The 14,045-nt window shown below is 54.0% G+C and overlaps 1 protein-coding gene across 2 annotated transcripts in view; it reads left to right on the top strand.

Annotated features, from left to right (window-relative positions):
- Fstl4 (follistatin like 4) overlaps positions 1–14,045 on the top strand; it is a 448,062-nt gene that overhangs the window by 232,466 nt on the left and 201,551 nt on the right. For both annotated transcript variants that reach the window (XM_004666513.2, XM_045153541.1), the window contains exon 4: positions 6,867–7,112. In XM_004666513.2, coding sequence (XP_004666570.2) covers positions 6,867–7,112 — 246 coding nt within the window. The remainder of the gene's footprint in view (positions 1–6,866; positions 7,113–14,045) is intronic.

Below are 14,045 nucleotides of genomic sequence, written 5' to 3'. Positions count from 1 at the left end.
GGGGAGGATCTGGGCCAGGGGCCCAGGTGTGACTCAGCGTGCGTTTTGGCCTGTAGTGTCTGCAGATCCAAGCAGCCCTGCGCCCTAGCGGCTCTCAGCAGGGTTGCTGAGCAAACCTCTGAGCCTCATGTCAACGTGGGGTGTGAGCAGCAGAGCTCCCACAGCTGGAATTGCCACTATTTGGGGTCTCCATTCTAATGTTCGGCATGAGGTCCCACTGGTATGAGCTCCTGGAGGCAGGGTCTGTGTCCGTAGCACCAGCCTGCAGTCTTTATTGACATGGATTCAAGTGTGGGCTCTGCCATCTCCTTGCTATCTGACCGAAGGCCGCTCATATCGCTTCATCTGTCAAACAGGCACGAGTGCGCTCTGCATGAGGTCCGCGCACCTGCTTCACAGGGCACAGGCAGGGAGACGTGAGAATGAGGCCAGGCCATGGGCTCTGAGCACCTGGCGTGAGGGCGAAGATAGCGTGCCACGGTAAACTGGAGTCCATTCAAGCCACCGCTCTCTTCAGCGGGGCGCCAGCACATTACACGAGCCCCGGGCAGGGCTGGATTTTCAGCTTTTCTTCCCAGTGCTGAAGGGGAAATGGGACTTCAAGGTAGAGGTGGACCTGAGGCAACCCCAGCACGCAGGGCATCTGGAGGGCGCAGATGCTCGTCCAAGGGGCACTGCTCTTCCTGCCAGCCACCTGGAGAGGAGCCAAGAGATGTCTAGCCTACAGGTGCGTTAAAGGATGTGTTGGGAGTGCGATACTGAACATCAGGGAGATAGGGAGAGAGAACCTCAGCTCATCAGGTGTGGGGCTGAGCCAGGCAACAGGCTCCGTGGCACCCAGGCCGTTCTGTTTCCCCGTCCTCCCCTCGGGCTCCACCCACCTTACCTTCAGGGCTCAAATCAAGTCTCACCTCCTGACTTGACCACCAATATTGTTGGACCGTGCGGGGCCCTGTGTATCTCCTCCTTGCCTGAGCCTCGGTCCGTAGCCTTCATGGCACTGTTTGTTAGTTCTGCCTCTTTTCTTCATACGCACAACGCGGTTGCCCCGGAACAGGGCGCTCCCGGCCCGCCTCGTGTCTACAGCACCTAGCACCAGCTCAGCTGCACGCTGCCGGGTCGGTGGTAGTGTGCGGTGGATGGAGCACTGACAGGTCCTCGTGGAATGTCCTGTTGTTACCACCAAGGCAGACAGGGCACCGGATAAAAAGCAGAGTGCCTGCCTGACCCGCGCACACCCACGCTGTGCAGTCACACACAAGCCTTGTTCCTTGAGAGTCAGCGTTGACCAGACTCTGTCTCCAGGCACGTTGGGCACATCTGAGAGTATGAGTTTCCTTGGAACAGAGAGGCATACTAGGGCCATCGCCCCAGCCCTTGGACCGTGCACCCCACATATGCGCACATCTCTATACACACTTGCTTCTCCCCCACCCAGGTCCTCAGCGTTGGGGCTTTAAGAAACCCGACTGTGACCCCAGGGGAGGGGTGTGGCTCTCCCAGGCATCAGAACCAACACATGGAATGCAATCAGTAAGTTTCAGGGGTTGTCCTATCTCTGCCTCCCCAGTGCTGGGGTTACAGGGACCCCTACACTCAGCTCATAGGTGGATGCTAAGGATCTGAATTCAGGGCTCCATGTTTGCGTGGAAAGCACTTTACCCATGGAGCCATCTCCTGGGGATGGGAGGGTGCTTACTCGTGTCGGGTATCTTGCTCGTGTTGGGTATCTTGCTCGTGTCAGGTATCTTGCTCGTGTCGGGTATCTTGCTTGCGTCAGGTATCTTGCTTGCGTCAGGTATCTTGCTTGCGTCAGGTATCTTGTCACAACAGTGACAAAAGGAGTGAAGCCCATCTCTCAGTCCTACTGTAATGGTGACGAAGGGCAACATGAGAGTTTTAAATTTTTTTATTGGGAACTTTAATATAAGAACATACCAGTTTATCCTCCTAGCCCCTCCCCCTGCCCTCATTCTTCTGAGGGTCTCTAGAGTAGTATATCAGGTCATCACTGTAGGGTTACGGGTGACTCAGTCCATTCCTTTGGGGAGGACAATGTCTCTTTCCACAATGTTCCCTGAGCCTTGGAGGGCACGGAAGAAGTCTGGTCTGGTATTGAGCTCTTGACAGCCTCTGCAGCTCTGCTTTGGTGAGTTTTGAGGCTCCTCAGCGTCTACCTTAATCTTGATGAAGGGGGTTCCCAGGTCAGCAGTGAGCGCAGCACTCACAGTCAATCTGCCACTTCCCCCGTCATGCTTCCCGGGCCCTGCTGTGACAGAGATGTGTCATCCATGCGAGGCTCTCAGCTTTCTCTGCTAGTCATGCTGGTGGCTCTCCCCAGTGCTTGCCACCATCTGTAAAAGAGCAGGTTCTCTAATCAAGAGAGAGAGCAGCATGGATCAAAGGGGATAAACATAGGTAGTTCGGGGACTTTTTGATAACCATGAACTCCATATCTAATCAGAGAACAGTGGAAGCTTTCCCGCTGGGGTCTATACCCTTTCAAGCCATGGGCTTTTGACTCGGTTCTCAGTACCGGGCATGAATTCCCCCCCTCTGAGCGGGCCTCATATCCAATCAGGAGCAGTTGGTTACCCTATAACTTCTGTGCCACTGCTGCACTGGAGGGCACATCTTGCCTGGCTTATTGATTTTGCAGCTGGCAGAATCCACCACTTGTTCACACTTTTGGTAACTTTTAGCCCCTAGCAGCATGCCTAACGTCTTTCCAGCACAATGAGAGCTACCCACCAGGGAGCTGGCTTCCAATCTCAGTTTTAGCTTGTTTCTCAATGTCCTGCATCCGCAGCCCGCGGTGTCTGCAGCAGTAGGGTCTCATCATCTAGTTCTGGTGAGTAACCAGGTACTTTGGCAATGGCCTGCATTGTTTTGGGGGCCTCCATGACCAAGAGCTCTCTGTGGTCAACTTGAGTTTTGAAGGGGTGATGTGACTGCTTCTTCTGCTGGTCATCTGGGGCACATCTCTGAGAAAAGTGTACTTATCTAGGTTTGGTTTGGGCCAGGGAACCAGTTACAGAGACTGAGCTAGCATTTGGAAGCAATCCTGGCTTCTTGGATGCAGTGTACCATGAGGAAGCTGACTAAGGCTTCCTGATGCCCATAGAGACACATTTCCTCTGAGTGGGGCCTGTCTTGGAACTCACTCGCCTTTAGTCCCTCCTCCGGGACCTACACTACTGCTAAACCACACCTCCCACAGCCGGGCTCAGAGCTTATGCCCACTCGGGCCGTGACACTCTTACCCAGGGTCATCCATCATGGAATGGCACAGGGAGTCTTTAGTACCAACTGGCACAAATGGGCTTCGTGACACCACCATCCTTCTACTGTATCAATTCCCATTTCTACCCATGTTCAGTAAATTTAATTAGTGTTGAAAAGCAGCTTATGTGGCAAGGTGGTCAGTTTTTAACCTGGGTAAACGACTTCCTTTGTGACAGTAAGTTAAGCGCGAGCTGTCCTTTCCATGTGTCGCGGTCGTCCTCATAAACACCATCGGCGGTTGCCGGCAGTCTCACTCCGTTACCTTTCCCATTACTGTCCGATCATCGTCCGGGCAGGAGTGGGGAATTCATTCTGCCTTAATGACCAGAAGGACGTGGTGACAAGGGGCTTGTTTAATGACGAAAGCACCACGTGGTCTCTGGGGCTGGGTCGCGGATTACCATCCCCATGCTTGGCCCCCACAGTGAGCTCAGCGCTCCGCCAGGACTCTGTCCACAGCCTTGGCCAGGGACGCATGCGCACGGGGCTCTAGAACTCCTCTTGCCTTGATTGTAAATCATTAGGAATCAAATATTTGCCAAGAGCTGGTTTGCACTGCAGAGAGAACCTCGGTGCTCTGACAGCTTCCTGGTCGGCGCAGGTGCTTTCTTAACCTTGACCCCTGCCCCGGGGTACACCTGTGGGAAGGCCGCAGGGGCCCCGCCTGCAAGCTAATCCAGGTGGGTGTTGGAAAAGCCTCCAGTAAGGCAGGTGCTCCCTGCTAACAACCCTTTCAAAGGACAGGGTCAAGCTGAAACAGAAACTCCTGTCTCCGTGGAAGTGGTGCCCGAAGCCCATTTTCTTCTACTCTTCCAGGTCTCTAGTACCCTTGACTGCAGAAGGCACCTTCCTGGGCATCTCCCCTTTACGCCCATCCTTCACTTCTCCCCTGCCTCCCTCAGGAAAGACGGCCCTCCCCCACCATCCTGTCCACACTGGCGCCTAAATGAGTGTAAGGAGGTACGCGCCTAAACCCGGTACGCTTCTTGAAAGCTGAGCGCCCTGTCACCGCAGAAGGGTAGACTCAGCCCCTGCAGAGCTTCCGAAAGCCACAGTCGAGGCAGACACCCTGGGAGAGGGGGTTCTAGGAGGGGCTGACAGCAGCACCCCTCAGAGGAAATGACCCCCCCAGGGCTGAGCTGAAGCTGATAGCGGGGGAGGGGGGCCGGGGAGCGGGCACAGCTGGAAGAGACCCACTGGAACCCAGCGGCACACGGCCATCTGCACGTAAGGGGCACTAGTCAACACCGGCCTGCCGGCTCGGGAAGTTGACCAAAGCGGTGGTCCCACGGCGGTGCGTGGCGACCTCATCCTATCTTGGGAAAGAAACAAAGGCTGGTCTTTTTAGAGCTGCGTTCCTTGCTCCTCCTCATCGCCGCCAGCCCTTTCCAGGGTGGCACGTTTCTGCAACCACCCAGGAGAACCACGTTTAATCAAACACGCTTTGTGGCAAGCGGCCAGCAGTCGCACAAGTGGGGGGACACCATCCCAGAGCCTCCCCCGGTAAGAGTCTGCCCTTCCTTCCCCCTTCCCATGGCCACCTGTCAAGCTCCGCAGGCAGCCACAAGGGAGGCTTGCTGGAGGAGGACACGCAACGCCAGGGAGGCTTCACGGTGACGTGGGAACAATAAGCAAAGAAGCGAGAGGAGATTCACACCGCACCCCAGGATCTGCGCTTTTACACTGTGCAGAGACATGTTGACCTTCGAGTTTATTATGATTCAAGAAAAAGTCAATATTTTGTAACTTGCCAAGGCTGGGAGAATTTAAATGAGTTATTGAATCAAGCAGTTAATTTGCCCATAACTGATTTTTTCCCCCTTTCAAATCTGTGGTGATGAAAAGCAGCCTTAACCAAAAACAGGACAAGGAGGACTTTAGTTTTTAGTTATTTATGTACTTATTTATTTAGTCCCTTAGATATGTTCATCCCAGGGAGTAGAAACTAGGGCTGGAGGCCAGGACCATTCTGTCTTCCTGAGTAGACGTAAGAATATGTGTTTGTTTTTGTTTGTTTGGTGTTTTGTTTTGTTTTAGGTTTTCAATTTTTGAGGCAAGGTCTCAAACTCACTAGGTAGCCAAGGATGACCTTGAACTCCTGATCCTCCTGCCTGCACCTCCCAAATACTGCAATTACAGGCATGCACCACCTAACCCAGTGTAGAAGATAATTTAATTAAAACTTAAAGACTTCTGCAGCCATAAAGTCTGCATTTACGTGCTCTTTCTTTGGACTCTGATATCTTTTGTAACCCTCGGCTTTCCATCTGTTGTCATTAATGGTGTGTGGCAACTTCTAATTTCCTGGGCTCCTCCCATTCATTCTGGGCCTCTCACTTGTTTATGAAATAAGCTCCTCCTCTGCTGCCTGTCCAATGGGCTGTGAGCTCTGAGCACTGTTGTCCCTGGGGGGTGCAGGTGGCTCTGCCATCCATGTGTGTTGTGGCGAAGGTGGCCGTCTCCCATCTAGATCACCCTCCACTCCCATCCTGAGCACTGAGTGTCACATACGCCACCCTTCCTTCAGATTCTGAAGAGGCTCCCAAATGCCTGTGTAACACCCTCCCGTTCTGCTTGGCTCTGTCAGTCTCCTGGGGCCACATCCTGCCCCCACCACATTCCTCCTCACGCCAATCTCCTATGAAATATAGACACAAGCCCTGCCTGCAGTGGGTTCTAGCGATCGGGTCTGCTGTGTCTCAGAGACCTTCCCATCCTCAGCCTACAGATCCGTGAGCCTTTACCTCATCCACAAGCCGTCACTGCCCTGCCCCTAATCACTCCTCCTGGGCTCCCACAGCTCTCGGTCTGGCTTTATCTCATGTTCCTTGTCACAGTTTTTCTCCAAACAGAGTTACAGGACGACTATGTTAGAGAGGGGAGAAATCAGGACTGACACCAAAGACAGGTACCTGGTATGCAGTGTGGTCCCATGTCATCGCCTCATCCCAAGAGCCAGGGTGGTGATGCACTCCAGCATTTGGGATGTAGCAGCAAGAGGACCAGGAGTTCAAGGCTAGCCTAGATTACATAAGACCCTGTCTCAAAAAGGGGGGCAAGGGAGAGAGAGAAGGAGAGATGGGGAGAGGACAGAAACTACTTTTGTAAAGAATCCGTTATTTGGGGGGGTTGTCTCGGGGCCTGAGGGCCACGGTCACTGGCTCTGTCCTGTGGCCTAAGGCATCTCTTGGTCAGCATGGAAACCCTGAGTGTTTTCATCGTTCAACTGGCAGCAGGGAAAGTGACTCAGGAAAGCACTGAGGGTTTATCACGAGCTGTCCCGTGGGTCACAGGATGAGCAGGTTCTGTGCCTGAGATGTTCAGAGAGAGCCACTGTAGAGCTGAGCCCTGCACAACCAGCTATCGCTCTTGACACCAGTGGCCTCCTTTTGTTGGAGGGACAGGGACTTACTTTATCCCGGAGCCCCTGAGTCTCACTTTGAGTCGCCTCGGATTCATGGGAAGGTTCAGCCTCAGCTCATTGCGTCCCAAAGGAGCCACAGACGCAGCTTGTAAGCCTGACCTTGAACCCAGACAGCTGACCCTGTTTTGTTTTGTTTGTTTGTTTTGTGCCCTTGCAGGGCTTCCGAGCCAAGGTCTACCGGCCTCCTGCGGGAAGAAACTCTGCAGCCGCGGGAGCCGGTGCGTGCTCAGCGCGGAGACGGGGCAGCCCACGTGCCGCTGCCTGGAGGCGTGCAGGCCCCGCTACGTGCCGGTGTGCGGCTCTGACGGGCGGCTCTACGAGAACCACTGTGAACTGCACCGCACGGCCTGTCTGCTGGGGAGGAGCATTGTCAGCGTCTACAGCAAGGACTGCTTCCTCAGAGGTAGGGGACAGCTCTTCGCCTGGTGCCTCAGAGGTCCCTGATGGGTCTTCCTGGGCTCCTGGGGCGGGGGGCTGGGTGCAAAGGTCCAGTGTGCAGAGGAGGGAGAGACAACGGCTGGTGGTGAACGCGCTGGCAGCAGGGAAATTTCAGCGACGCAGACTCCATCTGTGTCCCGCCTCAGCAGAACCCCCTCCCTGCTGTGCTCCTTGAACTCATGGACCCCAATACACGTTCAGTGTTTTGTTAGCTTGTGGTTTGGATCTGCAGCCGCCTGGCTGGAGGTGGTATCACTGGGTGGATCTTAGGCTCCAGCCCTCAGCTGTGGTGCTGGGTTCTCAATCTAAAGACATGCAAAGTGCGCCGAGCAGGAGTTCCTGAAGTGCGCTGTGCCCCGTGGCTTTTGGCTTTTGGTTTGTGCTTCTCTCTCTCTGCTTGGACCTGTGAAGGCAGGCCAGCTTTTTCCGCCGTTATGGAACTTCCCCTGGATCTGTGAGCTTCGGTAAATCCTTTCCTCCATGACTGTGCCTGGTCTGGAAGTTCATCTCAGCGAGCCTGAGGCTGTCTGCTGCACCTAGCCTTGGGGAAGGCTCCAGGGGGTCCAACGAAACGCTACCTGGGGCAGAACAGTCCATTAAGGACCAGATAACAGGGCACAACCCAGGTCTCCACATAGGGTGAGCCCTGACGGGGGGGAGGTGTAATAAGGACAACATCTACCCGCTGGACAGAAGGCCTACAGTGTGACTAGACAGACACACCAGCTCAGGGACCCCCAGCATGGTGGGGACTCAAGCTGTGCCCTGAAGCAGTTTCCAGGGGAAGCGTATTCCGTGCCTTGAGCAAGCAGAGAACCCTCTGTACGACAGAAGAGCACGTCCGTGGAGACCGGGCTGGGTTGAGTGTAGAGATGGCCGGTGGGGAGAGCCCCAGGCAGCGCCTCTGTTTTGGCGCTAGTATTTCTCTCAGCACCCGGGACAGCGCACCAGACAAGGCTCCGTGGAGTCGCTCACAGGAGTGTGCATCACTGTGCCCGTGGGGGCCCAACAAGTACCCCGTGCCGCCTGTGGAACTGTGTGTCGTCCTGAAGCCAAATGGGCGTGCACGAGCCAGCGCCCCTGTGCTGCTGAAGGCAGGAGCAGAATGTGGGCCGACGGGACCCTCCCACGTCAACTGAGTGAGCGGAGGTGAGGGAGACATGGGAGGCGGAACAGCTGCCCGGTGCTGTGAGATTAGGAGACCTGCTTTGCGTAAGGCAGGGGGGAGGGGAGAGAGGCCCGTGTCCGCACCATTGGCCACGAAGGCCTTTGAACAGCCTAAACTATGACGACTTCGGTGTCACTTTTACAGGCCCCCAGAGCACACAGGACAACCCCCAGCATAGTCATGGGCACAGGACACAGGCCTCCGTAGGGCAGCCGTGATCAGTGTGCCATCCCGGCCCCGCCCGTGCCCCGTGTCACTGGGTCCTCTCCGGACCCCACTGGCTGGCTGTGACCCTGTAGCCTCTGAAAGGTGCACTTAGCCTGTGACACGAATACTCTCGGACACTTTCATGGCCGTGCTTAGGACTGTGACGTGGACACGTTTCAAAATCATGAGTGTATTATGCAGATGAGGTCACGGCGAGCTGAGGACGAGCAAGCATCTGGAAGCACTGCCCGGTGCGTGCCCGCCGACTCCCTGGCAACCGAACGCACTAAAACACTTGACCAGTTGCTCCAGCTTTATTGGCCGTGTTGAATTTTATAGACTGGTGTTCCGTTCTCTGCTTTCCAATGTCCCCCAAATCGCATCTTTCTGAAGGCTTTTATTTCCGCATTCGAGTGTGCACAGCCTCCCTCGCCCTCGCTTATTCAAACAGTATTTCTCGTTTCACGCGAGGGAGAGAGCAAGTGCCACAAACCCCACCGAGGTGAGGGATGACAGGGCGGCCAGCGCGGGGGAGCGGCCTGGGGCGGGCGGGCGCGGCTTACGCGGATACCTCGAATCCCCGGCCACGCTGTTCGCCACCAATTCTGTGACTGCCCTGCACTACTGCCCGGAGGGGGGCGCTGCTCTCGGAGCCTGTGTATGCCCCAAGTGCTCCGCTGCACCCCGGCTCTGCGAGCCTCGCTGTGCCCCATGGTTCTCATTTGGAACGGTGGGGGGGGGGGGCTCGAAGCCATCTTCACCTGCCCTGGACACAAGGAAAGGCGATGTGCAAACACCCCGCAGCAGTTCTCCTGACCCACTGCAAGCGTCCGGTGTCACTCGTACGCTGCTGTGTCTTCTCAGCTGACAGGAGTTCAGGCCTGGGGCTCAGAGATGGCCAAACATGGAAAGCTCCAGATGCAGAGCAGAGGCTCTCCTGGGAAGTTCTGGTGGGGGGGGGAGGGGCTTTCTGTGCCCAGTTAGTGGGCTTAATGCTAGATGAAGATCGGGTGCAGGAGCTGCAGAGACAGGCCCTAGTACTGACCTGCAGATGCCTGTCCGAAGCCAGGGCCTCTCCTGCACCCCTGTCTGCAGCGGTCTGGACTCCCCAGAGGAGCTGTCAGTGCCTCGTACTGGGGTCAGCTCCAGCCCTGGCAGGCAGGAGAGCCTGGCCACCTCTCCTCTTGCCTTCCTGTATGGTCAGGAGGGGAACCTGGCACCAGTTAGCAGGGGCCGGTTGGGCTGTAAGAAAGACCAGGCCTAGGCCCATAGTTTGCCCAGAACCCTGACTCCAGCAGGGCGGCAAAGAAGCAGATGGCAGTCTGGGCTGGGAGTTAAGAGTGGGAGCCCCGGGAGAGAAGCGGATGTGAAAGACGGCAACACCACCTTGAGCTGCGTGGACGGCGATCTGCCATTCATCGCAAGCTCCCAAAGAGTTATTGGCACAGGAAAGTTTTCAAACACCTTTTCTCCGCGCAGACAAATCCTCAAACCGTCCATCTTTCATTCTCCATCCCTACTGGCCCTTACTAAGACATGGACAACTTTGCTTCCAAAAAGAATAGATTCCTCTTTATGAGCGAGGGGGAGTGAGAGAGGCGGGGGCTTGCGTTGGGCCTCACCACTGTATCTGGCACAGCCCTTGCCGAGGGCTGCTGGTCCTCAGCACACTGCGTGAGGAGAGCATCAGAATGCTGAGCCCTGTTCACAAGGAAACAGGGAGCTACGGAGAGAGCTCGGCTGGTAAAGTGTTTGCCTTCCAAGTACGAAGGGCTCAACTCGATCCCCAGGATTCACATAAAATGATGCGCTCGGGAGCGCCCAGCTGTCAGGCCAGCTCTGGGGAGGTGGAGACAGGAACCAGCTGACTTGGCGAGCTCCAAGCCAGCCAGAAACCCTGCCTCAAAAAGAGGTGTAGGAGGGCTGAGGAGGTGGCCTAGGGGTCAGAGGGCCCGCTGCACCAGTGTGGAAGGGACCCGCAGAGCCAGGTAAAGCCAGACAGAAAAGCGGGGCCCACAGCTGTCACCCCAGTGCACCTGTGGCAACAGGAGTCAGAATCAGGAGAGTCCCCAAGCTCACGGCCAGCCAGCGAGAGCTTCCCAGGGGCAGACATGAAGAAAGACCCTGTCCCAAACAAAGTGCAAGGAAAGGACCAGGGTGCATGCGTGTGCACACATACACACGCACATGCACACTCACACAAACACCCACCCCACACACAAAGAGAGGTGGAAAGTGTTCCTGAGGGCAATATCCAAGATGGTCCTCACACATGCGTGTGTACTTGCACACACATGTGAGTCCATATACATGTGAACACTCATGCATATACACAACCCATGTGGAAAAAGTAAAAAGGAAACACTACCACCATCAGGTTGTAAGTACGTTTTAGCAGGGGAGGGCAATCTCCCTCTCCCTCCCTCTCTGTCTCTCTTTCTCTGTCTCTCTCTCTGTCTTTCTCTCTCTCTGATGCTTGATCAATGCTGCACCTCCAGCTTCTGGTGAGTTTCTCTTGCCTCAGGCCAGGCTTGGCTAAGGCAAGGGGGGAGCTCCTGACCCCAACTTCCACATGGGCTCTTTGCCACCTCTTGCTCTCTGCACTGCAGGAGATCTCTGCACTTCCTTCTGACCCACCACATGGGTTCTCAAGCCACGTGGGTGTGTTCATTTTCCTTCCCTTGGTTTTGTACTTCCCTAAATAAATATACTAATTTAATAATAAAAAAAAAAGAAACACAACTTCTAGCATTACATTCCAGTTGCTATGGCAATAGAATTCCTTGTGGATGCAGAAAGAAATATAATTTCATTTAAGGCTCACTGGTGTGTGCAAAAGTCAAACTAAATCCAAATGATGGCTTCCACTGGATCCTACAGCTTTGTTCCCAGGTCTCTTGGGTCATAAACCTGGCATCTCGTGTTCAAAGTCAGGGACAAGGAAGTGCATAGGAAAAGTGTCATAATTTCTCTTTTTTTTACAGTACTTTATTTATTTATTTTTTTAACAAATTAAAGTTTCTTATTGACAACTTCCACAATTATAGACAATAAGTCATGGTAACTCCCACTTTCCCCACTTTCCCCTTTGCAACTCCACTCTCCACCATACCCCTTGTTCCTGTCAATCAATCTCTCTTTTATTTGATGTCGTCGTCTTTTCCTCCTCTTATGACGGTCTTGCGTAGGTAGTGTCGGGCACTGTGGGGGGGGGAGGGTCATGTTTCTTTTGTCTTGTGGCAAAACTAGAGGAGCACTTCTCAGCGCCAACCACCAACATAAGAAATCTCCCAGACAGTGAGTGGAATTTGTTGCTTAACGTCATGCAGTCTTGTGTACGTGTGTGCGTGTGTGCATGTGTGTGTGCATGCATGTGTATGTGTATATGTGTACGTGTGTGGGGCATATGCACAGGTGTGTGAAGATACAAACGCCCTGTGAACCCGTGTGCAGAGGACAATGCTGGCTGTCCTCTATCACGCTTACCCCTTAGTTTCCTGAGACAGGGGCTTGCTCGGAACCTGGAACTCCCCATTTGCAGTTAGGCTGGCTGACCAGGGCGCTCCAGCACACCTCCCTCCTGTCTCCACCCCTCCCCGGCTCAGCATTTCGGGTTATGGCCGTGTGCAGCCAGGCCCGGCCCTTGACTGGATGTGGGGATCAAGTCAAGTCCTCATGGCTGCTGAGCCAGCAGTCTTGCCCTCCGAGCCGTCTCCTCAGCCCGTTTATGTCAGAACACATCCTGCCATGCGGTCACATGGAGCCCTGCGTACATCCTGATTGGCACTTCGAAAGTTACTTTTTCTGACTTTGTTTTGAAATCACACTCTTTCCTAGGAGCTCCCCTTCTAGCAATCACCCACCACACCAGCGTTGTAAGATTCAGCTGGTGCAATGCCATAGTTGGGCATGTCCAAATAAGGCATGGACCTGAGGAGAGGAGAGGCGCCCAGAGGCTCTGTGCAAGTGGGCCCTCCAGCTTCCTCAGCCCGGACAGCGTGTCCCGGGCTCTGAGAGTACCCTGTCCAGAGGTGTGCTCCCAAACGCGTGACTTCTCAGGAGAAGACGTGAAACACACCACACACTACCAACCTCCCCCGCCTCCCTTTTCTGTGAAACAGACCTCTTGGGTCTGCAGCTAAGCAGATCTAAGAAGTCAACATTTTGTTCCAGGTTAGCAGAGCAGATACGCTTTCTGCCTAAGTCATCCTCTCTCTCTCATTGTTATTTAATTGTTGCTTATGTTGTTACTTAAATCTTGTGCTTTAGCCACTTAAACCAGTTCCACACCTCCTAGGTGACATTCCGCAAATCGCTTCCGCTATGCCAGGGGAAGCCCAGCCCCCTCAGGAGATTCCCATGGCTGGGATGGGATGTGAGAGATGAGGTCCCAGCCAGAACGGGCTGATGCCTGAGGTGAGCTCAGAGAGGCCCAGAGTGCTGGGGCAGAGAGCTGTTCTGGGTCAGCCCTGCCTCCTTGGACAAGGCTCCATGCTTGTCTTCTCTCTAAAGTGGGAATGATAGCAAGACCTACCAAGCCCGCACGTAGTGAGGGTTCTTCTCCAAGTGGCGTCAGTAGCCTCAGGACATTGAAGCTGTCATTGCCAAAATGAGTCCTTCCTCTTTTATTTTATTTTATTTTATTTTATTTTATTTTATTTTATTTTATTTTATTTTATTTGACAGAGAAAGAGGGAGAGAGAGAGAGAATGGGCACACCAGGGCCTCCAGCCACTGCAAACAGATTCCAGATGCATGAACCCTCTTGTGCATCTGGCTAACATGGATCCTGGGGAATAGAACCTAGATCCTTTGGTTTTACAGGCAAACGCCTTAACAGCTAAACCATCCTTCCAGCCCTCCTTTCTCCTTTTAAATAGTGCTTTCAAGTATTTGATCACGGATACATAAAACTAGCTAATATAGTCACAATGCTAAATATGGACCAAAAAGAGAGGGGTGATGGGTCTTCCAGAAACAGAGAGAGAGAGAGAGAGGGAGGGAAGATGAGTCTTCCTTGGTTTTTTCTTAATGGATGACGAGAATTTAACCTCCAATTGACTAAAATTCACTATCACCTTCTACAAATGGCTCCTTGGAAAGAGATGTGATGAGTCACTCAAGTTCATGTGCAGGTTGTCAGAGAAAAAAAAGAAAAAATTGTCCCTGAGGCCCAGCATGGTATCAGTTCCTAGAATGTCAGAAAGACTTTAGGGAAATGTTAGCGGAGCCCTAGAGAAGGGTTCCTTGCTGGAGGCACGGAGGAAAATGTTCACAGAAGACACAGAGCAGAAGACTGGTAAGGTGGATCTCGAAGGACAAGGGAGTGAAGCTAGACTGAAAGGGCAGGAAGCCTTTCTGGGGGCGCGGGCATGAAGTGCCCCTAGTCTCGGAGAAGAGCGAATGATGGAGATTTGGGTCTTGGCGTTGCCAGCTTAGACGGGTAACAATGAACAGATAAACGCACGCGAGCTGAGAAAGGCTTCGTGGGCCAGGCAGACCGGGTGTCAGATCAGCTAGCCC

The sequence above is a fragment of the Jaculus jaculus genome, chromosome 6 (assembly GCF_020740685.1).
Source record: "Jaculus jaculus isolate mJacJac1 chromosome 6, mJacJac1.mat.Y.cur, whole genome shotgun sequence".
NCBI lineage: Eukaryota > Metazoa > Chordata > Mammalia > Rodentia > Dipodidae > Jaculus > Jaculus jaculus.
Note: the sequence above shows the minus strand (reverse complement) of the source record. Positions and strands in the feature narration are given on the sequence as shown.